The sequence below is a fragment of the Bos indicus x Bos taurus genome, chromosome 7, assembly GCF_003369695.1.
Source record: "Bos indicus x Bos taurus breed Angus x Brahman F1 hybrid chromosome 7, Bos_hybrid_MaternalHap_v2.0, whole genome shotgun sequence".
NCBI lineage: Eukaryota > Metazoa > Chordata > Mammalia > Artiodactyla > Bovidae > Bos > Bos indicus x Bos taurus.
Window position 1 is genome coordinate 95,382,184 of NC_040082.1, and position 20,746 is coordinate 95,402,929.

At 51.5% G+C, this 20,746-nt stretch overlaps 1 protein-coding gene across 6 annotated transcripts in view; it reads right to left on the reverse strand.

Annotated features, from left to right (window-relative positions):
* Positions 1-588: 588 nt before the first annotated feature.
* The window catches only part of ILF3 (interleukin enhancer binding factor 3), a 30,442-nt gene continuing 10,284 nt past the window's right edge, over positions 589-20,746 (reverse strand). The window contains exons 1-20 of one of the 6 annotated variants that reach the window (XM_027547730.1): positions 20,428-20,560; positions 19,178-19,384; positions 18,400-18,629; positions 18,068-18,245; positions 15,891-16,038; positions 14,435-14,526; positions 13,940-14,035; positions 13,111-13,222; positions 12,586-12,683; positions 11,918-12,029; positions 11,704-11,814; positions 10,962-11,161; positions 10,447-10,614; positions 9,907-10,044; positions 9,624-9,800; positions 9,364-9,517; positions 9,168-9,221; positions 5,474-5,839; positions 4,744-4,869; positions 589-4,157 (exon numbers count right to left, since the gene is read on the reverse strand). In XM_027547730.1, coding sequence (XP_027403531.1) covers positions 4,021-4,157; positions 4,744-4,869; positions 5,474-5,839; positions 9,168-9,221; positions 9,364-9,517; positions 9,624-9,800; positions 9,907-10,044; positions 10,447-10,614; positions 10,962-11,161; positions 11,704-11,814; positions 11,918-12,029; positions 12,586-12,683; positions 13,111-13,222; positions 13,940-14,035; positions 14,435-14,526; positions 15,891-16,038; positions 18,068-18,245; positions 18,400-18,629; positions 19,178-19,180 — 2,700 coding nt within the window. In that variant the 5' untranslated portion in view covers positions 19,181-19,384; positions 20,428-20,560 and the 3' untranslated portion in view covers positions 589-4,020. Of the gene's footprint in view, positions 4,158-4,743; positions 4,870-5,473; positions 5,840-7,295; positions 8,705-9,167; positions 9,222-9,363; positions 9,518-9,623; positions 9,801-9,906; positions 10,045-10,446; positions 10,615-10,961; positions 11,162-11,703; positions 11,815-11,917; positions 12,030-12,585; positions 12,684-13,110; positions 13,223-13,939; positions 14,036-14,434; positions 14,527-15,890; positions 16,039-18,067; positions 18,246-18,399; positions 18,630-19,177; positions 19,385-20,427; positions 20,561-20,746 lie in introns of those variants that run through there. The other 5 variants (XM_027547729.1, XM_027547732.1, XM_027547731.1 and 2 more) reach the window with 5 other exon arrangements.

Genomic DNA, 20,746 nt, shown 5'->3' on the forward strand with positions numbered 1-20,746 from the left:
AGTACAGTGGACTTTTGCCACTGTATCACACTGAACCTCAGCTCAGTTGTTGCAGAACTCAAGCCGTTTTGTCCGTCTCTCAGCCTTTATTTTCACCTCTACTACACACAGGTTCTTTACCCAAAAATTGCTCTGGAGTACCACTCAGCCCAAGTTCTTTCTAGCTCTTTCCACAGCTCTCCGTTGTCCTCAGGATGAGGTTGAAAAGTCCTCTGCTTCCCAGTCAAGCCCCTGCACTGGATGGCTCCAGGCTTACATCAAGCCACACTTTTCCCTTCTCATGACCACAATGCTCACTCACCTGAATATTAGCTCCTTGAATTCCACTGACACCTCCCAGAATTTTCTGAGCATGCCAGTCCCTTGGCTAATCCTCAACACACCTTTTGGTCCCACTCAACCATACTGTCTCACTTGAGACACAGAATGCCTTCCTATAACACTCTACCCGAGCTGGGAAAGGGCACTCTTGGTGCCTGGAAGCTCCTTGAGGGCTAGGACCAGGTTCACTGCCATATTCCCAGCGCTCAGTACATGGCTGAAACATAAGCAATACCCAATAAACACATTATGTGAATGAAACAAATGAGCACAGTAAGTTTTCATTTATTCTGGAGTGGGTTAGAATGAGCATTTCAGCCAAAAATGCGTGCTGCATTGCTACCCAAAATTGTGTCCACACGTTTTAGAACAGGCCTGTGAAGGGAAGGAAGAGCCCCATGAGGCTCACACCTGGACACTGAATCCTGAGGCTCGACAGCCCAGCTGACTACACCAGAACAGGTTAACGGTGAGAGAGAGAACAAATGAATGTTTCCCTGTCAGGTAGAGGGCAGTCGGGCAGCTCAGGCTGCACCTAGGCACAAACAGGGCCCCAGTGACTACAAATCTACAGAGGTGTATGTCTCTGATTTTTGTCTCCACCATTGCTACTAAAGGCCCTCTTTCATCTGAGGTCACTAGTCCCCAGTACTTACACCCTGTGATCAGTTCAAATTGCTGGCAAGGCCCTGTCCTTCCCTGTGACATCATCTCCTACCACCATGAGGTGTTAAGTCATACTTTCTCCCTTCCTACCTTCCCTCCAAAAGCACCCTTCAGGGTGATGTCTGGTCCCAGGCCATTGACCCCCATGGCCTATCCACCAGTTGACCCTGTCCTGATCAACTCGCTGAGGGTGTAGGCCACCAATCGATCCTCGTGCTGAGGCTCCTGGTGCTGTCTGCTGGCGACTCAGGAACACGACACCATCTTCCAGCAATACATGGGCCAACGTGCCTCTCCATAAGCCAGCTGTTGCCTACCATGGCCATAGCTGAGGAGGAGCTGGAGACTACCTCCTCCACACTGGCCTCCAAGGCTTAGAGGACAACAGGCCTGGGAAAGCCTGGATCACATCTGAAGAGCTGAGGTGTGAGCAGCAAGGCCTTCTCCATGCTAAGGTATAGCCACAACTTGCTGAATCCAGCTTCCTGGGGTGGTAGGTCCCAAGGGCTGGGATACTGTCCATGGTCAGCTGCATCACTGCCACCAAGGTCCTTGAGTGGAATCAGGGTGACAAAGGACCTGTGATTCCAAGTGGGCTCCTCAGACAGGTACTCACTTTGCTGACAAGATGCTGTTGGCTCTGTGCTGTCCACACCTGACTACAGTAATCCTGATTGTGGCTGATGAGCTTCCAGGGCTGACAGCAGCAATGGTCGGTAGAACCTTTACCCAGCCTTGTACTGGGTCAAAATGTGTTCCCCCCAAAAGGCCTGTCCAATTCCTAACCACCGATACCTGTGAACCTAACTTTACCTGGGAACACATCTTTTTAGATTTTTTTTTAAAAAGGATCATAGGAAGAATGCATCCTAGACCAGGGTACGCCAAAATCCAGTGACTGGTGTCCTTACACAAAGACTCACAGGAAAAGTTCATGTGAAGACAGAGGCGGAGACTGGCATGATGCTGTTACAAGCCAAGGGATGCCTGGAGCCACCAGGAGCTGGAGGAAGCAAGAAGGCAATCCTGCTTCTTCCCAGTTAATTTGTCCTGACTGTGGGAGGGACTCGGTCAGGCCTCCATCAAAGATAAGCCACCCAGGCCCCGGCCCTTCCCCCAAGAGAGGACCATGGCAGCAAGTCCCAAGTCCCTGAGAACATGTCACCACAGGGACATCTTCCTCCGCTGCCTTCTTTGATCTTGAGATGCTTTCCCCTGTGGTGTCAGCATCCAGAAATGTGAATGGTGGCAGCAGATGCTGTTGAGAAACCCACGGTGAAAGCTGTGTGGAGAATGCAGGTCCAGAGCAAAAGTCATGTGGCAGGCAGTATGGGAGTGTTCCTCGCCATGGACTTCTGAGTGACACGGCTTCTGCCCACACCTTTATTATCTCAAATACAGGATCCCAGGGATCTCGTGTGGGCCTCTCTTTGTGGAGCCCCTGAATCGGTCTCCACTAGCACACATACTGAAGGGATACCAGGGCACTTCAGGCCCCATTCCCCAAGCTGGACCATTTGATATCCAGGGCCGCATCTGCTCTGGCAGTTGACAAAATTCTTACGATGTTTTTTTATTTAGTGCAATCACCTTTCCTTCACCTCCCCAAGGAGGCAAATCTTTATCCTCTGAAGGCATACTGGATGGCTTCTGCCTCGGCTGAGTGACTCTGCATCAAGAATGGTTCACACTTCTCCCAACGGTCAAGGTTAACCAAGCACGGGAGGCCAAGGTCCCACCTGGAGCTCAGAACTTGAACAGTACGTGGTCTGAGAGTGGAGAGGCGACAAAACTAGATAGGTTTCTGCAGAGAGGCAGTCCCAGGCCTCACCGAGGGGCTCCTTCCAGATAGGCAGGTAACACCACTCTCCCCCTGGGGCAGGACCGGAGTTGAAAAGGGCTGCTTGGGGAGGGGGGTGCCGCTCCTCCACTGCACACTGATGACCCGTAGGTGACAAATGTCCCCCAAACACTGTGCAAATGCCCAAGATGGAGAGGCATCCCAAAAGTGTACTCAGTGGAACAGGCCCCAGGAGGGGGCTGCTGGAGACACCAAGTGCCCTACTTGCAGGGATGGTTCTGGGGCTGCATTTCCCAAACCTTGGGAACCTTCAGCCAGATTCAGCTGGGCTTCTTCAAAGTCAGCTAGTGTACTGAAGTACAAGATCACCTTACTCCACGGTGATTTGAAATTGCACTTAAAAACTCTATTAGAATTCATGGAGCAGAAAATGAACCCTGCCCAATTATGTATGAGCAAAACCCAAACAGCAGTGTGGGCCTCCAGAAGCTGCCCTGCAGGCCGTCGGGAGAATGGTTTCGGAGCCACTGCAACACTGGGTCTCTGGCCCTGGACTTCTCTGGTGACCAGGAGCTGCCCTGCCCCCCACACCCTGCCTTCCTGCGCTGGGAACAGGGTGGAGGCACCCTGCCCATCCTGCTGCAGGTGGGCCAGACACCCAGGGCTACGACGGGCGCAGAGTTTTGTTTTTCTTTATTTGTCTACATTCAGCTCAATTCAGATGTACTGCTTGAATGATGCAGACATACCAAAAAAAAAAAAAAAAGAAACCCCACTCTTTCCCACTGGTTTTTAAAATAAAATCTTCACTTATAAAACTGAAACACTAAAGCATTAAAATACAGAAAGCTCGTTTAACTCACTTCACAAAAGCATTAACAGATGACGTATCCCTTCCGTGACTATTTAAAGACAAACTGAGTTAACACTAACACCAATCGTAAATAGACAGAGGGATACTTAACTGCAAGAACTCAAAAAACTCTACTCAGACAAAGTTGTAATGGCAACTAACAAACCATTGAAGACACGGAGTCCCAAACACGGCTAAATATGGGTCACAGGACGGGTCACAGGGGTGACCAGCTGCACCTCACGACACGGCAACGTGGACAGGGGAGGGCGGAGGGGCCTGGAGAGGCCGGTTGACATGTTAACTGTGATGCATAAAACTGAATCTTACAACGGGAGGGTTAAGTGCAGAAGGTACAAATCTTCACCCCTCGGGGGCTTTATCTGTATTGGTAGTTCATGCTGTGGTCTGCGTTTCTGCCATAGCCCCCTTGTGATGACTGGTAGGAGCTGGGAGGACCGCTGTAATTCTGGCCGGACCCTGGAGAGTTGTAGTTTGACTGTGACGAGTAGCCTCCTAATTGAGAGAGGAATGGGTCAGAAGTGAGGGGCACAAGACCCACCCCGTGGTCAGTGCTCGGGCATCAGCCAACACTCAACAGAGCTGTGTCTGTCCATGAGATACAGCAGCAGAGCAGCCCTGGAAGTGCCACTTTGTTAAGTGCCTTTCCAGGGTCAGCGGGCCTAGTTCTCACATGAGCCCTGAGAGGTGGGGCCATCAAGCAGGGCTTACAAGGAGTAGGGATCTGTCCAGTCACAGATGCGTCAGCCATAGGAGCTATGATCAGGCACTGCCTGAGCGCAAGGCTGAACTCACCACCCCCAACCAGAGTTCACACAGCAGGCTATTTGGCCCTCACTGTTCTCAGCATTTTCCCCTGCTGCTGCCAACACTTACAAGAGGGCAATTTCTGGACTTCTCTAGCAGGGGCAGGGGGCTCAGGTTTGATTGCTAGTAGGGGAGCTAAGATCCCACATGCTATGTGGCCAGAAAGTTACAAGAAGTAAAATAAATTTGGGTCTTAAGAACCCCTGTGGGCTCTGTTGGCTCTGAGTTTAAGCCTCCCCTCACCCCACTGTGCCACCTGCTTCCCCAGGCCCACCTTGTTTGCCTTGGTATGAGGAGCTGCCCCCAGAACCTCCATAGCCCCCATGTGACCCTGGGTTGTAGGACGATCCGCCTGAGCCGTAGCTGTTCCCGCCGCTTCGGCCTCCACTACCACTGTAGTCTGGAGCAGAGAAGACAGTGTGGTTAAGGGGCTGTGGCCACAATGTGGCTGGGCATGCTAGGTTTACCCTTGGCTGAGACCATAGGCCTTTGCAGAAATCCCTGTTTTAACTGTCTGAACTAGGCAACCTGTCCAACCATGAAGTGCCAGGGGTCACTGGAGTCCTGTAATGGCACCACATTCTGAAGCCCAATTCCATCCTGCCTGCTCCAAGCCTCCTCCCTTTTCCCACCTGGCACCCAGCGACCCCTGCCGGGCCCACTCACAGACAGCACAGCTTCCTTAAGGACAGCCCAAGGATGCCCCGAATCTTGTCGTGCTGTATCTCCACAGGAGGCGAAGAAGGGGGCAGTAACTGAGCATCTGCTGGGGGCTGTCTCCAGAGCCTAGCCCTGGAGGTGAGCTCATAGCAGCTGGCCTGGCCTCACAGGCTCTATCTATTCTGGTGCCCCAGCCTCTGGAACCATGGAGAAGGCAACAAGGAGGGCACAGCAAAGACCTGGACTGGGAGACTCGGTGCCAGGGTTTTCCTGACGCCTGCCCTGTAGCCAGCGTCGCTAGGCTCTCCACCATGCCTGGGGAGGTGCTCTGCCAGCCAACTCACTGAATTTGCTCTCGTAGCTGTAGTCGGATCCGCCTCCACCTCCAGGGGAGCCGTAGGAATTGGAGTACGAGGAGTAGTTGCCTTGTCCGTGATTGTAGCCTTTCTGCTTGCCCTGTGGGGGTCCGTAGTTGCTGTACTGGCTCTGGCTGTAGGACTGTTGCTGGCCTTGGTGGGGCTGGTAGCCTGAGCCATATGAGGGCTTCTGTTGGCCCCCGTGCGGCTGCTTCTTCCCGGCGTGTTTTGGGGGCACTGGGGAGTTGTAGTTGTCACCTTGGTAGTAGGAACCGTAGCCAGAAGAGCCACCACCGCCCCCGCCGCCGCCACCACCGGCATTCCCCGAATGCCCTCCGTTGCTGTAGAACTGACCTAAACAGGAAGGCAGCAGGTCAGGCGGAGGAGGGGGAAATGGGGAAGGGCAGGAGGGGGTGGTTGCAGCTGTGGGCCCTGAAGGCTGACCCACAAGCCCATGGCCCAGGCCGGGACAGAGGGACGGAGGCAGGACAGCGAGGAGTGGTGGCTCCGGTCCATCAGGCAGCCTGGCTGGGGCTGGCCCCAGCCTTCAGCTCCACTCACCCATCAGCTGACGACAACAATGGATCTTTGCCAAGCAGCGGCACGACAGCAGGCCGACAGCAGCTTTTGCAGCAGATGTCAACATTATAGTGAGATGGGCTCCAAGCGCGGGATGACATTCACGACTAGCTTGCTGCTACCCAGATGTCCCCAACAGTGACAGGAAAAGCAAAGCCCCACAGAAGCAGCCAGCTCCGACCCTGTCCTCCTCCCCTCGCCCCCCAACTCCCCGCTGTGCTGGGAAGAGGCTCGGCAGTCCAAGCCCTGTGACCTCAGGAGATATTCTGTAATGACGCCCCTAAAGCCAGAGCCATTCATGGAAGACTAGCTGGTCTAACCAATGACCTGGGATGTCTCCCGGGTGTGACTTCCACAGCCTCATGGGGAAATCAAACACCAGAGTTCGGTTCCCAACGCCCAGGTGAGGCCTCCCACAGGGCACCCCCCTCATTCCCAGCACAGCTGCCAGGCACAGGCGGGACCCAGTGGCAGGACTAACAAGTGTGCAGCGAGGCCACCACATTCTCAGGCCCTGAAGCAGAGAATGTCACAATGGATACCCGCCTCCCCAACGTTGGTCGCTAAGTATAGACCCTGGTTTGTTAACAGTCCCCAACACTCAGATGGATCCATGGGGGATGGGCCTGATAAGGCAAGGTGATGGAAGGCGGAGGTCAGGTCATGTGGGTGGCTCTCTGACCCAGCCAGGCAATCCCCGACGTTCACGCAAGGGCAGCAGAGTCCCTGGGGCAGGCAGACCTGGGCACACTACCTCTGGATGGCTGCTGCCCCTGACACAGCCAGCCATTGTGTGTGCCCGGGATGGGGGAGGAGGAGAAGGGAATGCCCCCACACACCCAGTCCTTCCTTCCTATATTTAGCAGCAAGTCTCCAGTCTTTTAAATGAGGTGAATCTGGGAGTTCTCAAGGACCTTCCACCCACTGCAGATATATGTCTCATACCACTGTGTCTTGGGTGGTTTGGACAATAATTTGGATAGAGCTAATTTGCCACATAAGTTAATTTCCTCGAGACCCCTCCACTCAGCCCACCAGAAGGCAGAAACACCAGGGAGAAGGCTGTGTCCCCAGTGCGAGAGAAAACATGCTTTGGTTCCTGGAGGAGGGGCGGTACCCCCTTGAGACTCCCCCCTCCTCTCTGCAGCCCACCACTTCAGCTGCCCACGGCCTGCACTGAGCGCCTCCTCGCCCCTCCGCCAGCGTGGGGATGAATGAAGACGCCAAGGACTGAGGGCTTGTTACTTTAACATGTATTGATTAAAAAAAAAAATAATAAAGGGGAGGGAAAGTTTTCAACGTCATTTCAGGATAACTATTTCCTGGTATAAAAAGACATTATTCTCAAACAATAACGTTCTTAAAAAAAAAATACATCATGCAATCAAAGTTTTCAAAAGTTTCACTGAATGTTTCAAACCCCTGGGAACAAACTATGGAATAACCGTTTTGACCAGTTTTTTTCCTGAATAAACGCAAAATCTTGCAAGTCAATGTGGAGGCAGGCTTTGCTGCAAGAATTGTTGATCAGAGCCAAAACCACACTCGTTCCCAAGAAGGGCTCCCGCCAGGAAACGAGGGTCTCATTCAAGAGCCAGAACGCCTTGGTGCACCTCTACATGCAGGGAGAAGCCCCAGCTCAAGCCTGCAACTTCCGGAGAGAGGGCAGTAGCTTTCCAGGCCTTTTGGAACCTGTCGTGGGAGCAGGCTGGCAGCACAGGGCCTGCTGGGGGGCTTGGCTCCTCACTGGAGAATTACGCGCTATGTATTAGGCTCTTTCTACTTGGATATTTTTAAAGCCCCATTTAAAAGAAAAAGGAAAAAAGAAAAATCCTTAAGAATCCCATGCATTTGCAGTGATGAGTAGGACTTGCAAAATTCTACGTTCTCATTTCCTTAAAGCCTGTCTGTTTCTTGCACTAAGAGTGGAAGCACAGCTTTGATACCTTTGAGAGTTCACCTCTAGCTAAAGCAGCCACAGAATATCGCACTCCGGAACAAGAACCCACCAGAGCAGTTACAAAAGATGGAAGAGGTTAACTTAGCACAATGTACAATTCCCCAACGTTCCCAATGTTTCACATGCTTATGGAAAAAAAGGCAGATTGCTCTGGATTCGGATGTGGTGAAACTGTTACTGTCAAAGGCATCAAAGAGATTTGGGGATTTGTTAAAAGGTTAAAAATTCATACAAAACCTGCTGTAAATTAAGACAAAGGTAGATTAAAATGCATTATTATCTGTCTCTTAAATAAAGTAATGCTTTCCATAAAAAGCAAAGGTGGGCTTTTGCCTTGATGCTGACCAACGCTGGCTCTAGAATTCTGTGCAGTTCTGCACAAAAACGCATTCTCTGAAAAATTGTTTTCCACTTATTGTGAACTTCAATAGGACCAAGTTCAAAGGCAAATCACGATAAAAACTGCCATTGTCTTAAATTCTGCAGGCTAAGAGTTTCAGACAAGCTGCGGTGACAAGCCACGGTTGAGAAACCCAGTGAAGCACAGGGCACAGCACGGACACTTTGGGTTTTGGAGTTCGAGAAAATTGGAGTAAAAAGTTGATTTTGTGTGCAATACTTTTAGATGCTCTAGGAAGACCCAAAATCATGATAGCCGTAGCAGTCTGTGAAAAAGTCACCTACAAAAGGGGGAGACAGAGCAGAGAAAAAAAATTAGAATTCTTTTGAAAAAGGGCACAGAGCGCCACATTTGAAATTCATGTTTTAGATTTCTCTGCTCCTGTAACCCCCCAATGAAGGCTCCTTCTCAAGACAAGAGCTGTGCACTGTCAGGAAAAGCGTATTCACAGGTTTGGTGCTTCGCATGGCTTAAAGCAGAGAAATTTAAAATTTTGATTTTTAACGAATTTGCCAGTTAGTTATACAATGTGAGCCTTAACACTTAGAGAGTAAATTATGCTTCTGCAGCATGGGGGCGCTGGAGGACCACTTGCCCTAACACCAAGCACAGGTGCCAGCCGCCCATGAATCTCAGGGAGGCTGTTGCTGCTAATACTGCTGGGCCACCCTGCTCTAACTCAGGCCACGGGAGCTAAACTGCAGTTTCTTCCCAAGCTCAGACAAAGAGAAACACGCACTTACTGTAGCCGGCAGTCGCTGAGTTGCCTCCATACCCGTAGCTGCCATACCCGGCGCCTGAAAGGGAATGGACAGGGTCACCAGGGTGGGAGATTGTCTGCCCCACCCATGCCTCTTATGCCAGGGGTGGGGGTGGTGTTCCCACCCACTGCAGGGAGCAGGCCAGGCCCCTGGGGACAGTGCAGGACAGGGTCCTCACCAGCATTCATGTAGCCTCCATGGTTGGCACCACCGAACCCTCTCCCTCTCCCTCGACCACGGATGTTCCCTCCTCTTCCCCGTCCTCGGAGGTTGGGGGGTGGGGGTACTTCATTGTGCATGGGACCCCCCATGCCGAACCCCGGGTTATGTGGCTGGATGGGAGGAAAGACAGACAGCTTACATTCACCTCCCACTCAAATGACCAGAGAACACCCGCCAAGGAGAGAACACCCAGAGAATTCAGGGCTGGACACTCACCTTAGCAGCAAATTTTGGGCCACCTCTCACAGGCACAGGGGCTCTCTTCTTCTTGTTGGCCTCCAGGGAGAGAGGGGCATCAGGGAACAGCTTTTCTAGTGCAGCCAGGGCGGCATATGCTTTGGCCACCTTTTTGTTTGAGCCAGCACCCTGAAACTTCTGGCCGTCCACCTCGACCTGGGAAGAACAGATGTGTGTCAGGGGTGACCCAATACCGCCCTTGGGGCAGGGACCTCTCCAAAGACCCCAGGTCCCCATGGGAACCACTTCTGGGACCACTCACCTCCATGACGAAGCGTTTGTCGTGGCTGCCCCCTGTCTCTGAGATGAGTTCGTACTTGAGGCCACGCCTCTTCTCGTTAAGTTCCATAACAGGGTTCTTGCCATGCTTGGTCAGGATCGGCCCCTGCTGTTTTACGTTCTCAGGGAAAACAGAAAAGAACACCAACAAACTCAGCTAAGGTCTTTCCAACAGGTGGCAGCCGCCCCTGTGTTAAGGGTCTGAGGCCCTCCGCTCCACTCACTGCTGCCCACCCCCTGGAAACCATCCGCGGGCTTGCCAGCAATGGGACCACCTCCCCCACGCCGTCTCTCTCAGGGAAACAGCCGAGCCTCGACTGCAGGCCTCCCAGGTGCAGCCCCCGGTGTTGGGTCAACGCCAGCACAGGCTTTGACAGCTCACACTTCAACTCTGCCCCCCCAGCGCCCTGGACTGGAAGGCTGTTATGCTTCTGGAGGAAGAGAACGAGGACCAGTGACTGTCCTTGTTCAGGGGACCCCAGGGCACTCCTGTGGGGCCTCACAGCACCCACCCTGTGCTCACCTCGGTGGTGGGATCAGAGGGGAAGGCAGCACTGGGCGTCGAGACGGTTTCCACCACAGGTGGAGGGGCCACCACGGCAGGCTTTGCCTCTGTCTCCTCAGCGGAGTCCTCCCCCTTGCTGGAGTCTCTGCCTTCAGCACCCGTGGGCAAGCCCATGTCCTGTAACACCTGCAGCGGGGGGAGACGCCACATCCCCAGTGAGGAAGGGCTTGCCCAGACAAGAATTCTCCCACATCCAGCACCCTGAATCAGCAGCTCTTAGGGAGGCATCCAGCCAACTGGAGGCACTTCCCTGAAGCTCCCAAGACCACCAAATGCCCACCTACATTTGGAGGCCCTGCGCCCCTCAATGACGGCATCCTGGCCGTGTGTGCCTTGGCCACTGGTCAGGTCTCTGTTTCAGTGTTCCCATTCCCTCCCTCAGCCTCGTGCTTGAACAGGGGGAAGTGGCTCTCAATGGGTGTAAAGCTGAGGGAGGCGCTTCGCCGTTCCACCGCATTGCCGGCCACACTCACCTTCACAGCCACGTGCAGCTTGGCCGTCTTTTTGGAGGGCCCAGAGGCCTCGAAGGAGCTCCCGTCCACCTCAACTGACATGGTAAAAATGGGGGCGTGCACTGGACCGGTCTGGGAAATCAGTTTGTACTGCAGCCCTGGTTTGAGCTGGTTCAGTCTCATCAGGGCATTCATTGCTTGTGGAGGCTCTGCCTTCTCCTCTAGAGAGAACATAGTAACGCCGCTCTAGAATGCCAGTCAATTCTGACCCTGACAGGGACACTCTCCTGACTGCCCCCCCACACACACCACGTGGTGGAATGGGCAGGAGACTGGGTGGCCAAATGTGCTGAAGGCCTGCCTGCCCTGCTATCCAGACCCATACCTTGACTGTGGTCACCAGCTGAGGTGCATCCATCTTAGTTGTGTTCCATGCCCATGCTAAGTTTAATCACTCCCCTTTATGGATCACAGCCTTGTCATGGCGAAGGGGCTTGCACAGCTCAAGGAAGCTATGAGCCATGCCATGCAGGGCCACCCAAGATTGATGGGTGGAGTTCTGACAAAATGTGTTCCACTGGAGGAGACTGGCAAATCACTCCAGCATTCCTGCTGTGAGAACTCCATAACCAATTACTCTCAAAAGGACTTCCACATCACATCCGAGAAAAACAGAACAAAAGCAGGTATGTCACCACTTTGAGCTAAACCTTCATGAAGCCAGATGGCAGCTAAAACAAGGACCATGCGTGAATGTTGGTACCTTTCTTCTGAATCTTCTTCTTCTTTTTGCTAGGAGACTTTTCCTCCCCATCTTCCTCCATGGGGCGTTTCATGGGCGTAATGGCGTAGGTGGTGCTCGGGGGTATTTGAACTGAAACAAGACAAGGAAGGCAGCAGCTCAGACTCTAGCCTGTCCTCCGCCAGGAGCCCATGATGACATCGCCGTCTGGGCCCAGGCCCCGCGGCCTCCGTACCTGTATAGTCCACTGGGTTTTCATTCTTTGGTTTCTTGGGCATCTTAGATGGCAGAGGGTCCATACCCAGTACTTTATGGAGCTGGCCGAATGCAGCTAGTCGCAGCGCGTGCTGGAGAAGGGGAAGAGGAATCTGACTCAGCCGCCCTGCACTCCCAGCCCTCATGTGTGCGCTCACTAATGCCTCCTGGAAGGGGTGGGAGCTGAGGTGGTTGCTAATGGTCTCCCCTATAACAGCAAGGGGTCCTCCGCCAGCCAGGGGAGGGCCTGATTGCCAGGGCCCAGCCTTGCTGTGGGGGAAGGCCAGCCTGTGACCACCCCCCTCAAAAGAATACAGGAGACCCCAACCTGGGGACTGGTTGCCACACGGAGCCACGGGGTGGGCCTGCGAGGGAAGGACCCCTGGAGCAGTCCGCACAGCAAATACGTCTCCCTGCTGAACTCGGGTGTCTAAAAACGGCACTCGAGCAGGCCAAGGGGGGGCAGGTGACAACCTCGCGTGGCGCCAGGGGAAAGAAGCAGCCCAGGTTGGGGCGCCCTGTATCAGGCCCGAGCCCCTGACCTTCGGGCCCCAAGCTGAGCCTACCCTGAGAATACCCAGTAATGGAACTGGAAGCCAGCGATTACAGACTGGGTAAGGGCTCACGTGGCAATGGCGACGACTATACCTGCGCACTCTGTGTGATATCTTCCCGTTGCTGTCTGTCTAGATGCCCAATAGCATCAGTGGCTTCTTTTTCACAAGGGTCATAAATGCCAGAACCATCTGAAGGCAGGAAACAAGGAAGATATGCAGAGGATTATCTTTTAGCATCTCGGAAGCGTGGTGCTGGGCTGAGGGAACCAAGTGCGTTACCCCCCGCGCCCCATCCACACCCAGCTCTGGAAAACACGCCGGGCTCAGTGACCCACTCGGCGACCAGCCCGTGAGAGAAATAAGCCACTTGTGTCTCAGAGCAAGGAGCTCGCGTGGGAGTGGGTCACTACTGCCCCGGATCCGCCCGGAGTCACAGCTGCGGAGCCGGCACAGGGCTGGATATGATGGTGCAAGAGGGTAGTCACATGCTTCACCCCTGGGGGGACACGGGGCTGCTGCTGCCCTACCCACTCAGGGGACCCGCCGGGAAGTGGCCTCGGGGCCTTGGTCCCTGTCCTTTCCTTTCCCTGCCACCTGCAAAGCACAAGGCCCCAACCTGGCATGACGATGCCCGAAGCCAGGCACTCCAGCACCCTCCGCAGGGCCTCGCCAGCACCCATGGGTCTGTTGGCTGTGCCGATGGACTTCTCACAGAGAAGCTCGAGGGGCTGAAAGGGAAGAGGGAGAGTTAGTCACCAAGTCCAGGAGGGAGCAGGCTGACTCTGAGGCAGTGTCCCCCTGTGTGTGTGTTTATCAGAGTCAAGGCCCTCCAAGTTCCCAAGCCAGATTCACAAGCCAGAGAAAGCACACCTAGGACGGGGCTCCACCATCTTCTCCGTAAAGGGAGTGATGTTAAGTCTCTTAGGCTGTAGGGGCCAAGAATTGAAGCTGTGTACTTAGGTACTTAAAATGCAGCATTTAGAAAGATAAAAACCAGGAGGGGATGTATGTATACTTATAGCTGATTCATGTTGCTGTACAGCAGAAACTCATACAACACTGTAAAGCAATTATCCTCCAATTAAAAAATAATTTTAAAAAAAGCCATTCTTCACCATAGACTATAGAAAGAGGCAACTGGCCAAAATAGGCCTGTGGGCCTCAGTCTGCTGACCCTTGTCTCAGAGCAGCTACAAAAGCGTCTACACGGAGTGGAGCCTGTTCCAGTAAGTACACCGCTGGCTGAGCTGTGCATCCTCCTCTGGGTTCCTCTCAGCCCCACCCAGGGTGTGGCACTCAGCAGGAGCTCAACAAGCAGCTCTGATGGGATGCATCGGCCACACCCCAACAGGCCACTCCAGCCTGCTGATCAGCAACACAGTCCTGGGGTCTGGGAAGTCTCTGCACACATGACCCAAGGTGACTACAGCTCCAAGGTGCCTTACCCATCCTCTGAGGGGACCCCAGGTGGGCACTCGGGTGCACAGGTCCCTCAGGACCCGGATGACAATGACACACGACTTCAGCCCGTTGGCTCTGGCCTGGAGGAACAAAGCACAGGCTCTTTACCCCAGGGCACCTCCCTGAACACGAGGCAAACATGAAAAACACAAGCCTCAGGGTGCTACTTTGTCAAGGGTAAACGAAGGTGAACGTTCACGACCATCAAGTGTGTGGTCGGCAGCAACTCGTTCAACAAGTGGACAGTAATAACGTCATTACTCTTGGCACAAAGCAGCAGCTCCCCACCTACTCGGTCACAAGCCTCCTGGGGGATGTGTCAAATTTGTCTATGCGTGCTCCTTTAGCAACCGCACGCCAGCAGTTGCTAAGTTCAGCACAGCGCTCTTCAACGTTACCAAAACTTTATGGTGAAAGTTAGCCAAGTTAAAACTTAGGAATTCTCTACCGAAAGACAAATAGAAGAACAAAATGCAAACCTGGAACCACTTGGCGTGTCGGAGGGACGCCAAGGCAGCAAGGCATTTCTGCCTGTCCAGAACGTCCGGGGGGTCGTTGACTGATAGCGTTTCTATTCATGGATGGAATAAGAAGACAAGGTACAGTTTGACCAAGGGGTTTCTGTCAGGTGGAAAGGGGATGTGGCAGCTTCCTAAAGGGCAGCTGAGGCTCCCAGAATCTCAAGTCCTCTCCACCCTTGACCAGGGAAGGAGATGCTTGAGCACACTGAACTCAGCCCCGAGAGGAGATTGTAAAAATCAGAGGCCCCCTCCAAAAAAAAAAGAAGAAAAAAAAAAAACCAAAAAGAAAAACAAAAAAAACAAAAAGAAAAACAAAAACAAAGTGGGAAGGTACTCTAAAAGGAACAATCCCATGGGGGAGGGGGACAGATAGGTGGACCCTATCTTCTAATAGATGGTTACCTTGCTTCCTCTCCCCAGGATCTCCCAGTAAATGAGCTATGCTAAAAAATTCATTAGCAAAAAGAAAAAACAAAAACCAAAACCGGAAAAAAAAAATAGGTGGGGGGAGTAGAAATGCACTCCCTCTCTGCCTCCCACAGGTCATCCCCTGAGGCAACCATGGCAAAGGGGACCACCTCCGCCCGCCAGGCGGGACTGCCCCAGCCCCAGCCCTTGACAGAGTCAGTCCTGTTGGTCAAAGGTCCAGCGTCCCTGAATTGATCAACTAGAGGGCTCTGGTGGTGAACCGGTATCGGAACCGAAGGGCACTGAGGAACCTCAACAAGGGTGCGCTTGAGCCTGTGCTGCAGCAGAACCGGGGCGTTTGTCGCTCCCACCACCTGTGCGTCAGGGGTTTGGATAAGGCCAGTCACCCATCCACCCAGAGATGCGCAAGGGGCCCTGGGCGGACTCGGAATCGTGAAAGCATGAGCACTGTCCGAGGTTCCAGGATTTGGTCTGAAAATTACTCCACTGTTAGAAAAAACTTTATCCAAAACTCTGCCCCAGCTCTCTGCATCTCGATCACGGCCACAGGTAACAGCAGCCAGTGGAAGAAGACAAACGAAGAGGCCCTGGTTCTACTGCAACACAAGCTGTTTGCACAAGTCCAACGTGATACTCATGCAGATACCATCTGGTTGTCTTCCGTACTTTAAAAACCCTACAGTCACCGGGGACACTTTTCCAAGGCCAGAGACTGGCTCAACCGAAAAAACACCTTTAACACTGATAAGAACATCCAAGGATTAGGGCGGTGCAATCCGCTCGGAAAAGTACTACTCACTTTTTGTGCAACTGTTTTTTCAACCTCCCAGAACGGAAACCCAATGGGAGATGTGAGCTCGAGTAAAGGTGGTCAAAGCTACACCGCTAGCCTTTTATCAGAGCAATCTAAAACTTCATAGCACATTTTAACAGTGAGGGGATACCACAGTGCCAACGCCCTGCTGGCCTTTCTCAGCCTCCCTACCTCCAGCTAATACTTTCTCCATTTCTTCTCTGACAACAGGGGAGGTCAGGTGGATGGTCAAGGACAATGGAGGCTCTTTTGTGTTTTTTATCACAATCGCAGCGTCATCAACAGACTGGAGTATTTCATACTTGTCATCTGTGACAGCCTACAAAAGAAAATTCAACTGTCAAACACTTGCTTCCCAAGACCATCAACAGTTCTTTTGAGCTCCTGATTACAACTACAGGCCAACTTCTTGGGTTGTGACTGACAGCAGCGCCTTCCACTAGGGGTCAGAACGCCCTCTTACTGGACAGGTCTTTGGCCATCTTCCAGGTACTCCAGGGAGGAGATGACTACTTAGCAGAGGAAGCTTTGTAATACAATGTTAAGAGTTAAGGGTCTGGGAGGAGATGGCCGTGTGAAATCCTCACTGTGTCACTTGGGAGTCACGTAACTTTCAACAGATCACTCCATCTCATCAAGGCTGTGGTTTCTGATTTGTAAAACGGACTTAGGGACACGACCGACACCCAAGGCGGCAAAGGAACTGAACCAGACACGGCACAGAAAGCACAGCACCCAGGGCGGTGTGGGCAGCCAGCCACCGCTGTTTCCACACACGGACGAGCAGCTATCACAGGGCGTGGAATGAAAACTGAGGGGTGCAACAGTTTCATATGGCAACTATGAAAGCACGTACTTGCTGCAAATGCATGCTACAAGGGTCTATAAAATGACGTTCATGCCTGTAACTTCTGCTTTCTTCTTTATACCAGTTTATATGCCCTATAAAGAAAACTTGAGTATTTATGACTTTTGTCAAAGAGAAAAAAAAAAGTTTCGGGGAGAACAAAAAAAGTTTTGGGGAGAACAAAGGCACTGTAGAGAATCCAAGCTGACTTTGCTCCACCTCAGCATTATTAGACGTGCCACAGACCACTCTTGGTGGCAGGGCGTCCTGTGCACTGGAGGACCTCGGAAAGCCTCTCCAGCCTCCACCTACAGATGCCGGCAGCACCACACCCACTCTGCTGAGATAACTTACACTACCTCTAAACTCACTCCATGTCCCCTGGGGTGCAAAATGTGCTCCAGTCAAAAAACACTCATCTATATGATAAACATATACTTTCTTGGGACTTCCCTGGTAGTAGAGACTCCACACTTTCAATACAGGGGGCACAGGTTCAATCCCTGGTAGGGGAACTAAGATCCCGCAGGCCGTGTGGTGTGGCCAAAAGAGAAAAACAGGGGTAAAAAAACCACCTTTGCATCTCTCCATAAACACTCTACGGAAATGGTCTTTCCTTTAGAAACATCTATGTCAACTTAATTTTCTACACTTAATATACTTTTTAATAGATAAAGATGGAAACTAACTTAAAAAACTATCACTAAAACAAAAACTTCAGGGCTGCCTTCCCTTTTAACAGCTCCCCAAAGCCTTTCCACACTGCATTAGCTGCTCATTTCAATTCTGACCTCTGTCCTGAATCCCGAGGGGTCAGTCACACATGACAGGAGATTTACATGGGAAAATGAACAGTGTATCTATGGGGTGAGAATTTCTACTTTCTTCTTTTCTTATCCTGTGGCTGAATCCAGGGTAATGTCCCCAGGAGGCACTGAGGGGCAACAACACACAGACATTCTGAAGCCCAGACATCTCACCAGCCGGGGACGCGGGGTCAGTTACTGAGTTCCCCGCACCTCAGTCCCATCCACTAGAGTACTTAAGATGATCAAGCCCCACTTCAGTCATCATGATGAAATGATGTGTGCAGAGCTTGTCTGGCCTAGGGCCTGGTTCAGTGAATGCTCAAGAAATGCCAGAAGTTACTATTTATATAGTACTTCTGCAGTGAGGCAAATAAATTGGTTAAAAACAACTTTTTTGAAGTCCAGGTTTGCATTAAGGAGGAAGACTTGATAACTGAATATCCTTTGCAGCCACCCGCCCATCCATCCATTGCTGGAGTCTGGATGTGAAGGTCATGCCCAGTGCCGCCTGGTGCACAGTAGGCTCCCGGCCCGGCTGCCGGGTGTCTCTGCAGCATCCTGTCGGGCAGCTACAGAAATGTGAGAACGGCAGGGGCCAGGCTGGGTGTGGAGCATGCCTCCCGGGGCACAGCACAGTTGGTCATGTGTTCCCCTGACCACCCTGCATCCCCAGTGGAAGTGGGCACACTCACAGTGAGCTGGATGGCCAGGTTGTCAGCCACCTTGTCCAGGAGGGCAGTTGTGGGCTTCTCCTTACACAGCAGCACCAACTCCAAGTCCAAGTCCCCCTTGAGCAGTAGGCCCTTTGCCACGAGGCCAACACGCATCACTCCCCTCAGGGTTCTGGTCATGTGCTCTGTCTTCTGCTCCCTGAGAACAGCCCAACACAGGCCCAGTGAGATTCAGGCTGGCCAGAACCCAGAGGCGCCAGAAAGGCTGGCGTTTCTTAGAAAAAGGAGAGGCTCAACCCTGCACTGGCCAGTCTCCCTAGATATAAGAAAAACACCTTACAAAGCCAACCTACCCAGCCCCTTCTTTGCCCTCGTCTTCCGCAGGCACATCCACATTCTCAGACTCGGCATGGTCGCTGCTGCCTTTCTCTTGCTCATCGATCCAGTCAGACACAGCTTTGAGAGCCCGCTCTGTGTGGGACACCATGTTCTGGACTGCCTCCAGCTCCTCTTGTGTTGGGTAAACGGAAGAGTGCTTTGCCATCACATGGCGATCATCATTCACAAAAATTCTCACTGGACGCTGGAGATGTGAAAACTTAGTTAAAAACGATGTAAGGAGACCAAGCAGCTTGATGCTTAATCTGTTCAGCTGTACAGCTCACAATTACACACATGAAAGTAAGACTATATGAACACATCTTAAGATCTGAGAAGGACAACCGGACATAGCAGCCGTGCTTTCTCTCGGCCACGGGAAGAAGGGGGCACGTTACACATTTCTGTATTACTACAGCTGTTACAGTACGTACTTAGAGAGTCTACTGAAAAATGACCATAAAACCAAATGCTCTGGGGAGGCAAGACCGGTGAAGGCTACTGAGAGGTACAAATTACCAAGTATAAAATAAATTAAAAGGACAAAATGTACAGGATAGGGAATGTAGCCAATATTTTATAATAACTTTATATGGAATATAAATATGAAATGACTGTTGTACACCTGAAACTAATATACTGTAAGTCAACTATACTTCAAAAAAAAAATCAAATGCTTTGGGGCAACACCACAAACATTTTTGTACGTGAATGAAGAAACAGTATCTATGATTAAGAAAATGAATTTCTTACCATTTTTACTTCACTTTATCTGCAGTGTCTGGAAATCAAATTTTTGCTTATCTTTTCAAATTGTGACAGATTTCCTTGCTGTTATCAATACTTCAACTATCTATAAGATCAGAAAATCTTTTTTAGTTTCATGTATTTCATCGGTGGAGGAGTCTGAGCAGTCAGATAATCCCGCAGGAGGAAAGCGATGCTGCCTCAGGAAGGAGTCTGTTAACACAGCAGGACACATCTCTATTTCCAAGTAATCACTAACCCAAGGTACAAACAACTAATTATAAAACTCCCCCAAAATGAAAACAGCTGGTTTCTAGAAGCCACGTTTGACTTCAGGCCCACACTCAAAATGGTTTTTACTTTAAAAAAAATCTCCTTTCAACATTTCGCGATATGAAGTATGCCAACTTTTACAAATAAACCTATTACCAAGCCTCCCCCAAATGGTATGGGTTAAAATGTTCAGCAAAATCTTGGTGTCTGGAGAAGGCAAAGAGAAGGAAGGAAGGCGCGAGCTCTGACCCTTGAGGGTTATGAAGACGTGGAAGGAGAGCAGGAAACAGAGGGCCCCAGACAGCTGCTGTAGATTGGTGAGGCAGGACCTTCCAAAGCGCCAGGGGGACACGCCCCCACAGCACGTGGCCACCCCTGGGCTCAGCTCTGCAGTGGCTGAGACCACTGAAGAGGACAACACAAGTCTCCAAGACAAACACAGCTATAATTACAATTTTGGACTCTAAATAACATGCTGGCTACAACCTACTCAATTCCCACTCTGTGCAAACAGTCTGGTCCACACTGAAATCTTCCAAATGAGTAAACAACCCAAAAAGCCTCATCAGCAGAGGAGGCAACAGATTGACTCCACCCATTCCATCCAACCACATAACAGCTAGCCCCTTCCATCCACATTGGTTGTTACCAGCCAGTGCAGTAGGTTCATCTCAGAAAGGCATTCACTTCAAGGATAAACACTGACAAGACTAGCCCAAATGAGAATTTCCCATAATGCTTTAGGACTAGCTAACTACCATTGAAAACTTAGGGGTTGCCAACTAAAGCCTGAAAATCTAAGGGTGGAATGAGAAGTGATATTCCTGCAGAATCAGGCAAGACGACAGATGGGGTCTAATGCTTCATGACGGGGACTGAGAGAAGGAAGAAGACCACAAGTCCCCGGGCTCAGCCCTGGCTGTGCCTGAGCCCTTGGTAAGCCACTCACTCAGTAGTCACCAAGTGGGAGCTTTTGCCACTACCTGTGTGGCCTTCAAGTTCCTTGGAGGTTCCTTCAACCCGCAACATGGAATCTACTCCTCTAGCTCTTCAAGGAGGGTGTGCAAATTAGATGAGTTGGCCTGTGGAAAGCATGGAGCACAAATCCCACAGACCCTAAAAAAAAAAAAAAAGCAATGACTTCTACTACAAGTACGTCGTCAGGTTGTTGTGGGGGCTCATAATAAGCACATGCAAAAGCACATCCTGGATAAGGAATGAATGACACTATGGCTGTGTTTGAAAAGAACGTCTTTACCTCAGATACACATTAAAGATAAATTTATGGCTTAAACTACACGC